Source organism: Lynx rufus, unplaced genomic scaffold (genome assembly GCF_022079265.1).
Source record: "Lynx rufus isolate CCGP_SWC_20201006 ecotype Redwood Valley unplaced genomic scaffold, mLynRuf1.p SCAF_2, whole genome shotgun sequence".
Taxonomy (NCBI): domain Eukaryota; kingdom Metazoa; phylum Chordata; class Mammalia; order Carnivora; family Felidae; genus Lynx; species Lynx rufus.
The window spans coordinates 160,858,000-160,876,795 of record NW_025814834.1 but is presented as its reverse complement, the minus strand read 5'-3'; the positions used below and the strand labels follow the sequence as shown (position 1 = coordinate 160,876,795).

At 36.0% G+C, this 18,796-nt stretch overlaps 1 protein-coding gene across 1 annotated transcript in view; it reads right to left on the bottom strand.

Annotated features, from left to right (window-relative positions):
* LRRIQ3 (leucine rich repeats and IQ motif containing 3) overlaps positions 1-18,796 on the bottom strand; it is a 200,020-nt gene that overhangs the window by 8,491 nt on the left and 172,733 nt on the right. Inside the window, exon 6 of the mRNA XM_047082700.1 lies at positions 7,712-8,441. Coding sequence (XP_046938656.1) covers positions 7,712-8,441 — 730 coding nt within the window. The remainder of the gene's footprint in view (positions 1-7,711; positions 8,442-18,796) is intronic.

Here is an 18,796-nt window from a genome sequence, read left to right as displayed (position 1 = left end):
GAAGTGCCCTGCAGGTCCTCACCACACCAGGGACTATCCAAAATGACCAAGCGGAAGAATTCCCCTCAGAAGAATCTCCAGGAAATAACAACAGCTAATGAGCTGATCAAAAAGGATTTAAATAATATAACAGAAAGTGAATTTAGAATAATAGTCATAAAATTAATTGCTGGGCTTGAAAACAGTATACAGGACAGCAGAGAATCTCTTGCTACAGAGATCAAGGGACTAAGGAACAGTCACGAGGAGCTGAAAAACGCTTTAAATGAAATGCAAAACAAAATGCAAACCACCATGGCTCGGATGGAAGAGGCAGAGGAGAGAATAGGTGAACTAGAAGATAAAGTTATGGAAAAAGAGGAAGCTGAGAAAAAGATAAAAAAATCCAGGAGTATGAGGGGAAAATTAGAGAACTAAGTGATACACTAAAAAGAAATAATCTACGCATAATTGGTATCCCAGAGGAGGAAGAGAGAGGGAAAGGTGCTGAAGGGGTACTTGAAGAAATCATAGCTGAGAACTTCCCTGAACTGGGGAAGGAAAAAGGCATTGAAATCCAAGAGGCACAGAGAACTCCCTTCAGACGTAACGTGAATCGATCTTCTGCACGACGTATCATAGTGAAACTGGCAAAATACAAGGATAAAGAGAAAATTCTGAAAGCAGCAAGGGGTAAACGTGCCCTCACATATAAAGGGAGACCTATAAGACTCGTGACTGATCTCTCTTTTGAAACTTGGCAGGCCAGAAAGAATTGGCACGAGATTTTCAGGGTGCTAGACAGCAAAAATATGCAGCCGAGAATCCTTTATCCAGCAAGTCTGTCATTTAGAATAGAAGGAGAGATAAAGGTCTTCCCAAACAAACAAAAACTGAAGGAATTTGTCACCACTAAACCAGCCCTACAAGAGATCCTAAGGGGGACCCTGTGAGACAAAGTACCAGAGACGTCACTACAAGCATAAAACATGCAGACATCACAATGACTCTAAACCCGTATCTTTCTATAATAACACTGAATGTAAATGGACTAAATGCGCCAACCAAAAGACATAGGGTATCAGAATGGATAAAAAAACAAGACCCATCTATTTGCTGTCTACAAGAGACTCATTTTAGACCTGAGGACACCTTTAGATTCAGAGTGAGGGGATGGAGAACTATTTATCATGCTACTGGAAGCCAAAAGAAAGCTGGAGTAGCCATACTTATATCAGACAAACTAGACTTTAAATTAAAGGCTGTAACAAGAGATGAAGAAGGACATTATATAATAGTTACAGGGTCTATCCATCAGGAAGAGCTAACAATTATAAATGTCTATGCGCCGAATACCGGAGCCCCCAAATATATAAAACAATTACTCATAAACAGAAGCAACCTTATTGATAAGAATGTGGTAATTGCTGGGGACTTTAACACCCCACTTACAGAAATGGATAGATCATCTAGACACACGGTCAATAAAGAAACAAGGGCCCTGAATGAGACATTGGATCAGATGGACTTGACAGATATATATAGAACTCTGCATCCCAAAGCAACAGAATATACTTTCTTCTCGAGTGCACATGGAACATTCTCCAAGATAGATCATATACTGGGTCACAAAACAGCCCTTCATAAGTTTACAAGAATTGAAATTATACCATGCATACTTTCAGACCACAATGCTATGAAGCTTGAAATCAACCACGGGAAAAAGTCTGGAAAACCTCCAAAAGCATGGAGGTTAAAGAACACCCTACTAACGAATGAGTGGGTCAACCAGGCAATTAGAGAAGAAATCAAAAAATATATGGAAACAAACGAAAATGAAAATACAACAATCCAAACGCTTTGGGACGCAGCGAAAGCAGTCCTGAGAGGAAAATATATTGCAATCCAGGCCTATCTCAAGAAACAAGAAAAATCCCAAATACAAAATCTAACAGCACACCTAAAGGAAATAGAAGCAGAACAGCAAAGGCAGCCTAAACCCAGCAGAAGATGAGAAATAATAAAGATCAGAGCAGAAATAAACAATATAGAATCTAAAAAAACTGTAGAGCAGATCAACGAAACCAGAGTTGGTTTTTTGAAAAAATAAACAAAATTGACAAACCTCTAGCCAGGCTTCTCAAAAAGAAAAGGGAGATGACCCAAATAGATAAAATCATGAATGAAAATGGAATTATTACAACCAATCCCTCAGAGATACAAACAATTATCAGGGAATACTATGAAAAATTATATGCCAACAAATTGGACAACCTGGAAGAAATGGACAAATTCCTGAACACCCACACTATTCCAAAACTCAATCAGGAGGAAATAGAAAGCTTGAACAGACCCATAACCAGCGAAGAAATTGAATCGGTTATCAAAAATCTCCCAACAAATAAGAGTCCAGGACCAGATGGCTTCCCAGGGGAGTTCTACCAGACATTTAAAGCAGAGATAATACCTATCCTTCTCAAGCTATTCCAAGAAATAGAAAGGGAAGGAAAACTTCCAGACTCATTCTATGAAGCCAGTATTACTTTGATTCCTAAACCAGACAGAGACCCAGTAAAAAAAAGAGAACTACAGGCCAATATCCCTGATGAATATGGATGCAAAAATTCTCAATAAGATACTAGCAAATCGAATTCAACAGCATATAAAAAGAATTATTCACCATGATCAAGTGGGATTCATTCCTGGGATGCAGGGCTGGTTCAACATTCGCAAATCAATCAACGTGATACATCACATTAACAAAAAAAAAGAGAAGAACCATATGATCCTGTCAATCGATGCAGAAAAGGCCTTTGACAAAATCCAGCACCCTTTCTTAATAAAAACCCTTGAGAAAATCGGGATAGAAGGAACATACTTAAAGATCATAAAAGCCATTTATGAAAAGCCCACAGCTAACATCATCCTCAACGGGGAAAAACTGAGAGCTTTTTCCCTGAGATCAGGAACACGACAGGGATGCCCACTCTCACCGCTGTTGTTTAACATAGTGCTGGAAGTTCTAGCATCAGCAATCAGACAACAAAAGGAAATCAAAGGCATCAAAATTGGCAAAGATGAAGTCAAGCTCTCGCTTTTTGCAGATGACATGATATTATACATGGAAAATCCGATAGACTCCACCAAAAGTCTGCTAGAACTGATACATGAATTCAGCAAAGTTGCAGGATACAAAATCAATGTACAGAAATCAGTTGCATTCTTATACACTAACAATGAAGCAACAGAAAGACAAAGAAACTGATCCCATTCACAATTGCACCAAGAAGCATAAAATACCTAGGAATAAATCTAACCAAAGATTTAAAGGATCTGTATGCTGAAAACAATAGAAAGCTTATGAAGGTAATTGAAGAAGATTTAAAGAAATGGAAAGACATTCCCTGCTCATGGATTGGAAAAATAAATATTGTCAAAATGTCAATACTACCCAAAGCTATCTACACATTCAATGCAATCCCAATCAAAATTGCACCAGCATTCTTCTCGAAATTAGAACAAGCAATCCTAAAATTCATATGGAACCACAAAAGGCCCCGAATAGCCAAAGGAATTTTGAAGAAGAAGACCAAAGCAGGAGGCATCACAATCCCAGACTTTAGCCTCTACTACAAAGCTGTCATCATCAAGACAGCATGGTATTGGCACAAAAACAGACACACAGACCAATGGAATAGAATAGAAACCCCAGAACTAGACCCACAAACGTATGGCCAACTCATCTTTGACAAAGCAGGAAAGAACATCCAATGGAAAAAAGACAGCCTCTTTAACAAATGGTGCTGGGAGAACTGGACAGCAACATGCAGAAGGTTGAAACTAGACCACTTTCTCACACCATTTACAAAAATAAACTCAAAATGGATAAAGGACCTAAATGTGAGACAGGAAACCATCAGAACCTTAGAGGAGAAAGCAGGAAAAGACCTCTCTGACCTCAGCCGTAGCAATCTCTTACTCGACACATCCCCAAAGGCAAGGGAATTAAAAGCAAAAGTGAATTACTGGGACCTTATGAAGATAAAAAGCTTCTGCACAGCAAAGGAAACAACCAACAAAACTAAAAGGCAACCAACGGAATGGGAAAAGATATTTGCAAATGACATATCGGACAAAGGGCTAGTATCTAAAATCTATAAAGAGCTCACCAAACTCCACACCCGAAAAACAAATAACCCAGTGAAGAAATGGGCAGAAAACATGAATAGACATTTCTCTAAAGAAGACATCCAGATGGCCAACAGGCACATGAAAAGATGTTCAGCGTCGCTCCTTATCAGGGAAATACAAATCAAAACCACACTCAGGTATCACCTCACGCCAGTCAGAGTGGCCAAAATGAACAAATCAGGAGACTATAGATGCTGGAGAGGATGTGGAGAAACGGGAACCCTCTTGCACTGTTGGTGGGAATGCAAATTGGTGCAGCCGCTCTGGAAAGCAGTGTGGAGGTTCCTCAGAAAATTAAAAATAGACCTACCCTATGACCCAGCAATAGCACTGCTAGGAATTTATCCAAGGGATACAGGAGTACTGATGCATAGGGGCACTTGTACCCCAATGTTCATAGCAGCACTCTCAACAATAGCCAAAATATGGAAAGAGCCTAAATGTCCATCAACTGATGAATGGATAAAGAAATTGTGGTATATATACACAATGGAATACTATGTGGCAATGAGAAAAAATGAAATATGGCCTTTTGTAGCAACGTGGATGGAACTGGAGAGTGTGATGCTAAGTGAAATAAGCCAAACAGAGAAAGACAGATACCATATGGTTTCACTCTTATGTGGATCCTGAGAAACTTAACAGGAACCCATGGGGGAGGGGAAGGAAAAAAAAAAAAAGAAGTTAGAGTGGGAGAGAGCCAAAGCATAAGAGACTGTTAAAAACTGAGAACAAACTGAGGGTTGATGGGGGGTGGGAGGGAGGGGAAGGTGGGTGATGGGTATTGAGGAGGGCACCTTTTGGGATGAGCACTGGGTGTTGTATGGAAACCAATTTGTCAATAAATTTCATATATATATATATATATAAAAAAGCAGGGTCTGTGGTAAAACGCATGTTTAAAATGCAATTTTTTTTTTCCTGGTAGTATTCCTAATGGTCTTTGACATGTGACTATCCACTGAGCTTTACAGGCCATTTCTAATCCAATTTAATGTGTCTTAAGCAATTGTACTTTCAACCAGTCTCCTTCATAAACCTCTGCTGTAAGTAGAACAGTATTCACTACATCCTTCCTCTCCCCCCACATTTCCTATTCTGAGCTCTCCAATTTTGCTCATCCATTCTGCCAATAATAATTTCCTCTCAGCTTTCTTCTTTTCCAAATTCAAATTCACAGTTGTAATTTTCCTACTTCTATGTTTTGTAATGATTCAAATATACGCTTATATTTGCCATCGAACTGTGGGTTCTTAGAGGATCAAGTATATGTTATTAATTTTTGTATGAGTGTAGGGAAGAACTGAAATGAATTAACACTTTGATGTTTAGTTATGCCTTCTCTTTGAAGGTATCTTAGATTACTCTCATCTGTTTATTACCTACCATTTAACTGGAAATTTTAATTTTGTCCTTTGATAGTTTTTATATTATTGTTTGTATTATTATTTAACTCTGGAAGTCTTATTGCCTGATGACTTATCTCCCACCTAGATTTTCAGTTTCTTGGGGCCAAATAATCTTTATGTCCCCACATCACCTGACATCTTCAACAGCTGAAAGTGAATTACCATGTGAATAATTCTAACTGAAGGTAAGTATTCCTCAGTAGAAATGCCAATGATCACAGAGAGAAAGAAAAAAATGTGTACGAAAAATTTATTATCATGAAATAAGAACTTGTTCTTAGATATGTATTTTAATAGCTAGTGAAGCTATTCTCAAAACTTGGTTAATTATATTTTTCGTATATATTTAATAATTCTGGCTACATATCTTCACTATACAAGCACTTTGAAAAAAATATCCATTATTTCTCATTGCAATGGCTTAAGTATTAATAAGTGTACTTAGTACTTAAGCTATTGGTGTAGGTATAGTAAAATTTGCCATGCCCCACAGGCTCTAGTATATGACTTAAATGGACTTACATACAACCATTACTAATTTAAAAACTGGGTTTCAAATTTTTTTTACCTATTTTCTTCAATAAATAATTATGCAATAATTTTGGAAGCTAAGCATTGTACTAGACACTGAAATGGAAAGATAGACCAAATTAGCTTATAAAGGACTTTACAAGCTAACCTGATATAGGCTGTCTTGGGATAATTGCTATAACTGAGATTTAAATAAAGTGTTCTGAAAGAACTGCCAAATGAAAAGGATTAATTCAGACTGGAAGAGCAGTTGGGGAAGGGTTAAAAGTGAAGATACTATTTCAGTTGGTTACTAAAAGATGAATAATAAAAGGATGAATTTTGTCAGTGGTTGTACAGTTCATACACTGCATGATGGGAACAAATAGGGGCGAAACACAGCCACACTCAGCAAGCATCAGCCACTAGTGATGTTGTCTCCCTGGAGAAACAATAATAAGTATCTTATCCTCACCAATCTGAGCACTCCAAAGCATTCTAATTTGCATAACAGAGGCTTGTGTTGCATAATGATATGTAGATAGCACTAACATTGTGGGCTGGTAGTACCCTTTCAGAGTGCATATTTGAAAAAAAAAGGGGATAGTATTAGTAAGGTCACTGGAATAAGAAACTCCAAATCTGAGTAGGGAGTAGAGAATAATTTAATCCATTAGGAGCAAATCCAGAGTGCTGTTAGGGGAAGAGAGAGGAAGCTATGGCAAAAAATTTAGTGAGATGAGTCTGGATAAACTGGAACAAAGCATGATGTCTGAAATGCCACTTAGATTAGATTTTATACTGTGGACAATTGCAAGGTGTCAATATACACAAGTAGGAAGTAACATGATCAGAACTAATTTTTTTTAAATATGAAATTTATTGTCAAATTGGTTTCCATACAACACCCAGTGCTCATCCCAACAGACGCCCTCCTCAATACCCATCACCCGCCCTCCCCTCCCTCCCACCCCCCATCAACTCTCAGTTTTTTCTCAGTTTTTAAAAAGAAAAAGAAAAAAAAAGAAAAAAGGGAAAAAGAAAAAAATAATAAAAAAGGCTAGAGAGGGAGGGAGCCAAAACAAAAACAAAAGATCAGAACTAAATTTTAAAGACAGTTGAGGCTTGTAGGCTGGAGAACCGCTATGGGTTGAGGAAAGGAAGTCTGGAGAATGGAGATGGAACTTTCACCTGGAAGGATAAAAGGTGAATTCTTAGAGTGATTATGACAGTGTGCATTAGAATGGGAAAAGCGGGATCTAAAAGGATCAGTTTGAGACTCCCTTTAGCAGAAAAATGATTAAGGAAACATACTGGATATTGGTGATGAGAGAGACTGAGTTGTAAAAGACACTGAGGTTTCTAGCACTGTCAAGAGGCTAATGATGATGCCATTTATGATAAGAAAAACCATTGTTTGAGAAGCAGGTTTTACTGGATAAGGGTGGAGGTGGGATGAGATACAGTCGTTTTATTGTCTCATCTTTGTTGTAGTTTCTATTTTTTCAAAGAGAATATATCATGTTGTAAACAAAGTACTGTTTATTAGATCTCAGCACTTAGTATGCAATATTCACATGTAATGGAGTTAAAAGTTTCTATAATATCAAGACTGTACTTACCTAATTTCCTTCATTTGTTTAAGTAAATTCTTTTGATATTTTTCCATTTCTAGTTTTTGCTGAACAATCAGACTTTTCTCTTGTAAGACAGCCTGATTCTTCCTCAATCTGTCCATTTTAATCATTCCTTTGCATAAAAGAGTGCGCTCATTACTTATGTTTTGAATTAATAAACGGTCTTCAGCCTTTTGTTTTTTTTCTTTCAGAAACCGAGCTCTCCTCTCTTTAACTTTTTCAAGGTAATTGAATCTGTCCTGCCAAAGTTGTTGTAAACCATTCCGAATTGTCTCATTATCTTTTGCAATTAGTTTTTGTGCAGCATTTTTTTTCTTATTTAAGTTTTCTTGAACAGCTAAGCTAACTCTTTCCTGGGCAACTTGTGCCAGAGTTACAGCTGTTATTTTTTTTTTATGGCTTTCCTGCTTCTTTTGTTCTGAATAACATTTATCAATATCACAAAGTGTTCGGAGTTTTATACCAGTTCTGTGTGTTGTAAAAAACTCTTTTCTTACATTACCCTTCAACAGCATGTCCTTTTTTGTAATTTCTGGTTTTTGATGAGTGGTAGAAAATGGCTGGACATATGTAGGAAAATAATCTTGCTCCTTTTCTTTCAATAATGCAGCATACTTGAGTGAACCTGAAGTATGTATGGGTAGTTTGAACACTGATATCCTAAAGCTGGCATCCAATTCTTTACCTTCAGTTTCATCTTCAGATTCCTTCTGACCTACACCACAGGGAAGACAAATATAATACATTATGTAAGTGCTAAGCACAGTTTATTTTCTGTCCCTATTATTTTGAAAGCTACATTAATAAAGTTGACAAGAACCTGTCATTGGCTTTATTAAGAAACATTTTTCCCTACTGATGTTCTTTTTAAACTTGTGTTTTAATAGTGATTTTGGAGAGGGAAATCACTATTGAAACCATTTAACATAAAAATGCACTGATTCCTGTATTTCCTACATTATCTCTCACAATTACTTAACTTGCAATAACTCAATAGCAGTATCTTATCTTACATTTAGTACTTCACCATGCATATTATTTTTAGATATATTTATTATCTCATATTGCAAAGGAATTTGTAATCCATTTTACCATATTTGTCTTAATTCTGGTGGGAACTAATAGCTGCCATTAACATTGCTTTTTCTTATATTTGACACATGAATCCCTCAGCCTCCTTTGCTATTATGTGTGGTGATGAGACTAAGTCCTCTACAGTGAAATATGGGCAGAAGTGATATGTGTCATTTCCAGCTCAAGGCTATTAAGAAACAAATATATCTTTTCTATATTTTCTTTCTTTTTCCGACTCACTGTACAGAGATAAGAATAAGGCCCTAGAAGATGGTGAATCCACAAGGTGGAAAGTCCCTGGCTCCCAGGATCACTGCTTGAAAAACTACTCACTGGCCAGGATTAGTCAAACTTGGACTCATATAAACTAGAAATAAATGGCAATTATGTTTGAGTCAATATATATTTCTGGGTCTATTTGTTATTATAGCCAACCTAACTAATATAATAGCTTGAATCACATTATTGTTCACATATTTATTTTCTGACAAACCTATTTATGAATTCAGTATCAGGTGGCAAATACAGGTTAGAAAAAAGTTATGCTTATTAGTCTTAGAAAAAAGATGTTTTCCATATTTGACTAATTCCCTCTATTAAAATTACATCTCTACTAACCGTAGTCTACAAAGATTTTAGTTTTTCTAATAGAAAATTCTCTTAAAGTCTTTATATGTCAAATGCAAATCTGATGGTGGAGGTTTTACGGAAGTTGAGGTGATCATAAAGAAGGTAGGACCTGTGGTCTAGGCAGGCAGTAGGGAAGAAGCAAATAGGCATGATTTTCATTAGAGGCCATAAGAACGTCAACATCAGAAAAGGAAGCAGAGGTGAAAATGAAGTAGAAAATCAAGTCTAGCAAATAAAAAAGGTAATTCACCAGAATACAAAGTCATCCAGGGGAGCCTGGGTGGCTCAGTCAGTTGAGACTATGACTTTGGCTCAGGTCATGATCTCACAGTTTGTGAGTTCGAGCCCCAAGTCGGGCTCTATGCTGACAGTTCAGAGCCTGGAGCCTGCTTAGAATTCTGTGTCTCCCTCTCTCTCTGCCCCTCTGCCCCTCCCCCACTCATGCTCTGTCTCTCTCTCTCTCTCTCTCTCTCTGTCTCTCTCAAAAATTCATAAATATTTCAAAACAATTTTTTTAATTAAAAGAAAAAAAGTTTGGGTCCAAAGCAAGGCACTAGATACAAAGGGACAAAACCCAGAATTTCAGTTGTAAAGTAAATAGGGTATGGTCTGGGCAACTACCTAGAAAAAGTACTCTCTTGTGTTATTTCATTTTATGTATAAATCCTGGCATGAGAAAGCTGGCCAAGAATAAAAGACCAAGGATAGAAAATACAAACTAATAAATTAAAGTTCTGGTTATTAATTTCAATTCATATGGGGGACTGGGATTTTTCCCCCCATACCATCAAAATATGTTCCAACACCAATTGGGTGTCCTGAAATTCAACTCAAATATGACAACATCTACCTGGAGACAGGATCACATCCCACAGGTTAAAGGTTCAGTCCTAAAAGAATCCCTATCATCTTCAGATGCCAATAAGTCCACGTTATCACCCGTGCTTCTGACCAACTGGCTATATAGATTGGAGGTTCCACGAACCTCCTCTGGGTTCAATTTGCTAGAGTGGCTCAAAGAATTCAGAGAAACATTTTACTTACTATATTATTGGTTTATGGTAAAAGGATGTAACAACTCACCAGCAGCCAAACAGAAGAGATACATAGGGGAAGGTATGGGAAAAGGGCACAAAGCTTCCATGCTCCTTCTCCAAGCACATCACTGTACAAATCTCCACGTGTTCACCAACATGGAAGCTCTCAGAACCCAGTCCTTTGGGGTTTTTATGAAGGCTTCATTACATAGGCATGGTTGATTCAATCATTGGCCATTGAGGATTGAATTTGATCTCCCTCCCCTCTCCTCTTTCCAGAGGTTGAGGGTTGGGACTAAAATTTCCAAACCTCTAACCATGTGGTTGGTTCTCCTAACAACCAGCCTCATCCTTGGGTGTGATCTAAAAATCACCTCACTAAGCTCAGCTTCTTTAATTATAGTTTTGTAGGTGAAAAGCTCAACTTGACTAAGATGAATAAATATGTTGGTACTACCTACTATGAGCTAGAATCTTCAAAAAATGAAGACAGTGATGGCTCAAGAAACCTTATAGTATAGTAGTGGAGGCAAATAAGTAAAGCAGATTTCTTCAAAATATTGTGGCAAATGTTAAGATAAAAGTATGTATACACAGGAAGTGTTGAAAACATAGAAGAAAGACACTTCACCCTATCTGGGTTAGGGTAGGCAGTTGTCAGCAAAACTGCTCTGGAGAAGATAACAGCTGGGTTAGTTTTAAGAAGAGTATTTGTTTTACACTTGTAATACTATAAGGCCCACCTTTTGCGTATATGGGAAAATTCAATTAATTTGCAAAGGTGTGGGCAAGAGAATAGGAAACAAGGCATTCCCAGGGGATGGGAGGAGAGTCACAATCAAAGATGCAGAAGTGAAAAAAAGAAAAAATATGTGAAATTTTGTTTTATAAAATATAAAGTCAGAAGCTATCATAAGCAGTTAGTTGCTACAGATGTCTAGCAAACAGGTAGGTAAATGAGCTGAATCTAAATGATGTAAGAGAGGGCATATCTGGAGACAAATATTTGGAGCCAATAACACAGAGATTTTTAGGTAAAACTATAAGCATAGTCAAGAGATAAAAGAGAAGTAAGGATGAAACATTGGGTAAATTTATTTTTTAGTTTTTAAATGTTTATTTATTTTTGAGGTGGTGGGGGTAGTGATCAGGGAGGGGAGGAGAGAGGGACACAGAGGATCTGAAGCTGGTAGGGAGAGGATTGATGTGGGGCTCAAGCTCACGAACTGTGAGATCATGACCTGAGCAGAAGTCTTAGGCTTAACTGTAGTCTGTGCCACCCAGGCATTCCAGGGAAAATCAGTTTAATATGTACATACAGGTAAGCCAAAAAAAAAAAAAAAACACATCTGTGGCTATAGTTTCTTCACATGTGAGCTTCCAAAGAAATCATTATATGTAAAGAGCCTTGGTATACGTATACACCCATTTGCCCGTTTTTACCTATCGTCTGGTGAAATTTATTAACAGTGACTTCTTTCAGTCTCAGAAGCAATCCAATTTGGAAGATAAATTATACAGTCAACTTAGCTATAGGGACATTACCAAACAACAGACAAGAAGTAGGAGAGTTAACACTGTGCTGTCTGCATTGTCTTATGTTACATTAATATCTTAGTGCAATGCCCAAGACTTGGTAGTTATAAAATAAATGATTTTGTTCATACATAGGTTATGAGATCCTCAAGGCTCTATGAAAGTTAAGACAATGCTGGTTTTGTTCACTACTTTATACTAAGCACTTAGCAGAATGTTTGGTGGATGACAGGTTTTCAACAAATAGGTGTCTAATGAATACTTTTTCTACAGACAGCTAAGCCAATTCAGAGATACTCTTCATTTTGGGTGCTGGGTTGCTAATTTTAAATTTATACTTTCATCTTTTGTACCCTTACTTTTTATATTATTCCCTTTAAGAACCCTATACGTCAAATATAATAGTCACAACTTCTGAATAAGACTTAGATACTTCTACTTCTTATCTTTGGCTCATGCTATCCCCTCTTATTTGAAAGGTTCCATTTGCATCACCATCTATAAAAAGATTATTCATCTTGGGGCACCTGGGTGGCTCAGTCAGTTAGGCATCTGATTTTGGATTTTGGCTCAGGTCATGATCTCAGGGTTCGTGAGTTCAAGCCCAGCATCAGGCTCTGAGTTAGAGGGTGGAGCCTATTTGGGGTTCTCCTGCTCTCGCTCTCTCTCTCAAAAATAAATAAACTTAAAGATATTTTTAAAAGATCATGCATATTGAATAACATAAATACTGCCATTTATTGAACCCTTTCCATGTGGTAGTTACTAGGCTTACTTCTTTACATATATATTTAACATTTATTCAATATTGATAACCTTCTAAGGTAGATGTTATCGACCACAAATCATAACAATACAGCTAATATATGCTGAGTTTTTGCTATGTGTCACATTGTTCTGCATCCTTTAAGTTATCTCATTTAGTTTCCTTAACAATCTTAGAGTTAAGTACTGTACTATTTTTCATCCCCATCTATCAGATAAAAAAACTGAGTCTTAAAGAAATAGCCAATATGTTGGAGTAAGATCCTAACATACAGGTGATGTCCAACAACAAAACAAAGAACAAATACCTAAGAACTCTGGAGAATAAACAAAAAACAAATAAAATGTGACCCGTTAAAAACATCAATATTCTTATAACAGAACCCAAAGTATATAACATTTGTGATGCCCACCATATGAGCCAAAAAACATAATATGAATGAAAAGTATATCATGAAGGGTATCACTTCATATAAAATACAGAAATCATGCAACCATGTAGGCCATTTAGACTCTTCCTTTCTGTATTTTATGTGAAGTAGTATAATATTAAGTAGACTGTGCAAAGTTAGATTTATATTATAATTTTTAGAGAAAATAAATATATAATGCAAAGAGGTCCAACTAAAAATCCAAAGGAAAAATTAAAATAGATAATAAAAATATTTGAATAAACAAAAAGAAGATAAGTAAAGAGAAAAAGAGGAACAAAAAACCGAGCACAGAAGACAAATAATAAAATGATACTAATCTAATAGGATAAGTGTCTTTAAAAGAAGAGACACCAAAGAGCTTACTTTCTCCGTCTCTCCATGCACACATGTACTAAAAAACGGTCATGTGAACACACACACAGCAAGATGGTTGCCATCTACAAGCCAGAAATCTCACCAGAAATCAACCATGTTCACACCCTGATCTTGACTTCCAGTCTTCAGAACTGAGAGAAAATGAATCTCTGTTTAAGCCACTCAGTGTGTGGTATTTTGTTATGGAGGCTTGATCAGACTAATACCCTCTCTTTTGAACTTCTAAGAACCATTCCCCAACTGGTCTATATCCCTTAATGGCTATTAGCAGAAGGCCTCAGTTCCTTCCCTGTAGGCTTTGAAAAGAACTGCTTGGTGTAAGTATAAATTCCTTCTGACAAGGCAGCTAACTTCCCCCAGAGTAAGTAATCTGCCTGAAAGAGCCCAGAGCAGGGCACAATATCTTTTGTGATAGTCTTGTGAGACACACACCATTTCTTCCGCCATATTCTGTTATATGTAAATCACTAAATCCTCTCCACAAAGAGGAGAATTAGGCTCCACTTTTTTGAAATGAAGTGTCAAAGGATTTGTGAACATATTTTAAAATCATTGTATCTGATATAAAGATTTTATATTAGGGTGCCTGGGTGGCTCAGTCAGTTAAGCATCTGACTCTTGATTTTGGCTCTGGTCATGATCTCACAGTTCCTGGGATACAGATTCATGCTGACAGTGCAGGGATTCTATCTCTGCCACTCCCCATGCACATGGGCACACATTCTCTCTCAAAAATAAACTTAAAAAAAAAAAGGATTTATGTTCATGGAAATAAAGCTCAGGCTCATCAAACATTTATAAAGTCATTATTTAAAAGTTTTATATAAATTTAATGTTTGATATTTTATTTTAAAATATGTATCCTAGAGGTGCCCAGGTGGTTCAGTCGGTTAACCACGTGACTTGATTTCAGTTCAGGTCATGATCTCACAGTCCTGAAATAGAGCCCTGTGTGGGGCTCTGTGCTGGTGACATGCAGCCTGCTTGGGATTCTCTCTCTCTCTCTCTCTCTCTCTCTCTCTCTCTCTCTCTCTCTCTCTCCCCCTCTCTCTTTCTCTCTCTGCCCCTCCCCTGTTCCCACTCTTTCTCTTAAAAAAACAATTATACCCTATTGTTAATGCTATAATTAAATAACATAAATGTAATATAATTATTCTTTTTCTCTAGATTACAAACTGTTTTTTAACCTAACAGACTTCACAAATATTATTATTATTGATTTGTGCCATGACTGGAAAAATTTGGAAGCACTGTCTTAATAGCAGTGGGATAAAACTTACTCATAGAGTTTATAGAGAAGTCTGCTTATGGTGTAGCTGCCCATCTTAACTCCTGGGTAAATTTTAATTTTTGGAGAATAGAGAATATGTCTTCTATATCTTTGTGTCCTCCACTACAGTAAGCATAGTATTTTGCATTTTTGGAATTCAATTTTAAAAATTCAACTATTTATTAAATATGAATATTTCTACTCAAAACTAGAATATATGTACTTATGGGGTGCCTGCGTGGCTCAGTCGGTTAAGTGTCCCACTTTGGCTGAGGTCATGATCTCACGGTTCATGAGTTCGAGCCCCACATCGAGCTCTGTGCTGACAGCTCAGAGCCTGGAGCTTGCTTCATATTCTGGGTCTCCATCTCTCTCTGCCCCTCCCCAACTCGCACTCTGTCTCTCTCTCTCAAAAATAAAAAAAATAAACATTTAAAAAAGTAAAAAAAAAAATAGAATACATGTTGTACTTCTAAATATATTATTTTTTCTCAAACAGTTGTATTTTATGAGGAAGTCAAAGTCTCACTGAAACTAATGTAATATTGTGTACCAATTACACTTCAATTAAAAAAAAGAGTCCCATTATAAGATTTAGGTATAGCAGATAACCAATTTGAAATTACTGATAATACTTCTTTTCTTACCTCATTAACTTATTTTTCCTTCCTTTTCCCTTACTCTGACACCTTTTATCAGATTATTATCCTATAGTCTTTTTGTTTTGCTTTTCCCATATCTTACTTGAAAATTGCATTGAGAATCTTTATTAGATCTGGCTGACAGCATTAAGGGTCAAAACAGTGACTATATTAAGGTAGGAGTTTAAAAAGTTAACTTTTTATACACACAAGTATAAGGTCTAATGTGCAACAGCTTTGTGTCAGTTACATTTTTCCTGCCACTCTTGCATTATTATAAGAAAAGAAAAAAATAATCACAAAAGCCACTCATATAAAGTTCAAGTCTGTGAAGTAGACTGGTGATCTGATACATAAGCAGCTTCAATATGATACAGAGTGGCTCAATAACCAGTAAAAACTTTTCAGTAACAATAGGCCCCCAAGTGGCATTCATATTCGTGAATTAGGGAATTGACAATAAATATAATCCAAAAGAGCTGAAGGTCATCTATCTATACATGCAAGGCAAAAGGTAATGCAAATGACATCACCTTTGGATGTAAGGGCATTGACATAGAGTAATGCAAACTGTCAAATCATAGTTCAGATAGAAAAAGAAAAATGTGACATGAGGTAGTTTGGATACTGCATCTCTTACCCAAACTTACCATAGGAAAATGCCTAGAGATAGAATAATGCATATTCTCCAAACATTGCTTGACATTGCAATGGAATTAGCCCTTTACCTAAATGACTGAGTCATATAAGAAAATAGTTTATAGAATTCTATTTAATATTCTCCTCTTCTATAGCAATATATATATATTTTGATTTTCAGAAAAAAATTTAGAATTGTCTACTTGAATTGTAGGCTTAGAAATAATTACTTAGTTGGTCACTGATTTAAAGAGTAGTCAGAACACTGAAAAAAATGAGGTATTAAAGTAGCTTCTATTTGCACATTTAGTCTGAAAGAGCAGAACAGGGTATCAGAATATCTGAAAATTGGGTACACACACAGGTGTTCTCAGAAACCCTTGGTTGAATTCTTAATATATCAGAAGCCCTTTAACACTCACCATAAATTAATGATTCTTATTGCCTCCTGCCTGTAAAAAGAGATGTTTAACAAATTGTAACTATTAAGCAAATAACAAGAAAATCTGAAACACCTCCCATGCAACATTCATCCTAGCTTTTAAAAAAAAATGTTGCTACCAAAAACCAGAAAGGGATCCGTCCATTAAATAACCTTTGAGTAAAATAATGGAGCCATGATTGCATGTCATGTCTGCCAATGATTTCTGTCCCAAAATATGTTATACATAGTCTGAAGATCTCCACTATTAGAAAGAGAAGCATCACTGAAAGGAAATCTTTAGTATCTAACATGTACTCCTCTCCCTAAAACTGGCTCAGAATCCAAATATGCTCAGAAGTTTTCTGTTTCTTATTATTTTCTTGTTTTTCTGTTTCTTAAGCAGAGGGTTGAAAGGAGTGTACATAAACACAAAATGATGAAATGCTGTTTAATACTATTTTGGTAGATAATAAAGAAGCATAAAAATAACCTTTTGGTAGGTCTCTGTCTTGGTGTCTTAAAGTGTCTAACTCAGTAGTTATATTACAAGAATATAGTCTGTCACATTGTTGTTTAGCATTATTTTCTTTCAACCTGAATAACTCTCTTGAGCATTTCTTATAAGGCAGGTCTAGGGCAACAAACTCCCATAGCTAATATCATACTCATTGGTGAAAAACTGAAAGCTTTTTCTCTAATATCAAGAATAAATCAAAGATGCCACTCCTGTTCAACATAGTACTGGAGGTCCTAGGAGAAGTCATTAGACAAGAAAAATAAATAAAAGGCATTCAGTTCAGAAAGGAAGAAATAAAATTATCCTTATTTGTGGAAGACGTGATCTTATATCTAGAAAACTTTAAAGAATCCCCCTACCAACTGGGTTAGAACTAATAAATTTAGTAAATTTGCTAGATATAAAAATCAACATATGAAAATTGATTACTTTTCTAGAAGCTAACAATAAACTATCTGCAAAAGATATCAAGAAAACAATCCCATTTATAATACCATCAAAATAATTACTTAGGAATAAATTTAACCAAGAAAGTGAGAGACTATACACTAAAAACATTAAGATACTGACGAAAGAAAATGAGGAAGACACAAACAAATAGAAAGGTAACTTGTGTTCAAGGGACTGGAAGAATTAATATTGTTAAAATGCCCATACTACCCAAAACAATCTACAAATTAAATGCAACCTTATCAGAATCCCAAAGGCATTTTTTATAGAAACAGGAAAAAAATTTTTACAATTCACATGGAATCACAAAAGGCCACAAATAGTTACATCTATCTTGAGTAAAGACAAAACTAGAGGCATAACATAACTCTTCCTGATTTCAAAATATATTACAATGCTACAGTAATCAAAACAGGAAGATACTACCATAAAGAAAATATTGACCAGTGGAACAGAATAGAAAGCCCAGAAATAAATTCAAATACATACCACATACAGCCACCTGCATTTTGACAAAGTGCCAAAAAAAAACACAATAGGGAAAGGATAATATTTTCAACAAGTTGTTCTGGGAAAACTGGGTGTCTACAGGGAAAAGCATGAAATTGGAACCTTTTCACATACTGACACCAAAAAATCACTCAAAATGGATTAAAAACTTAAATGTAAGGCCTAAAACTATAAAACTCCTAGAAGAAAATATAGGGGAAGAACTTCATGACATTGGTCTTGACAATAATTTCACGGATATAACAGCAAAAGCATAGGAAACAAAGCAAAAGTACACAAGTGGGACTACATCAAACTAAAAAGCTTCTGCACAGCAAACAATCAACAGAAGAAAAATGCAATCTACAGAATGGGAGAAAATATTTGCAAACCACATATCTGATAAAGGGTTAACCTCCAAAATAGATAAGAAATTCCTTTAATTCAATAATAAAAAATAATACTGGTATTTAAAAAAATTTAAGTAGACTAAAGACTTTAATAGACATTTCCCCAAAGAAGACATGTGAATGGCCAACAGATATATGAAAAAATGTTCAATGTCACTAATCATCAGGAAAATGTATGTCAAGACCACAATGGGATATCACTTCACACCTGTCAAGATGGCTATTTAAAAAATACAAGATGACAAATGTTGGTGAGAATGTGGAGAAATTGGAAGCCCTGCACTCTGTTGGTGGCAATACAAAATGGTGTAGACACCATGGAAAACATCATGAAAATTACTTAAAATATTAAAAATAGAACTACCATTTGATCTAGTAA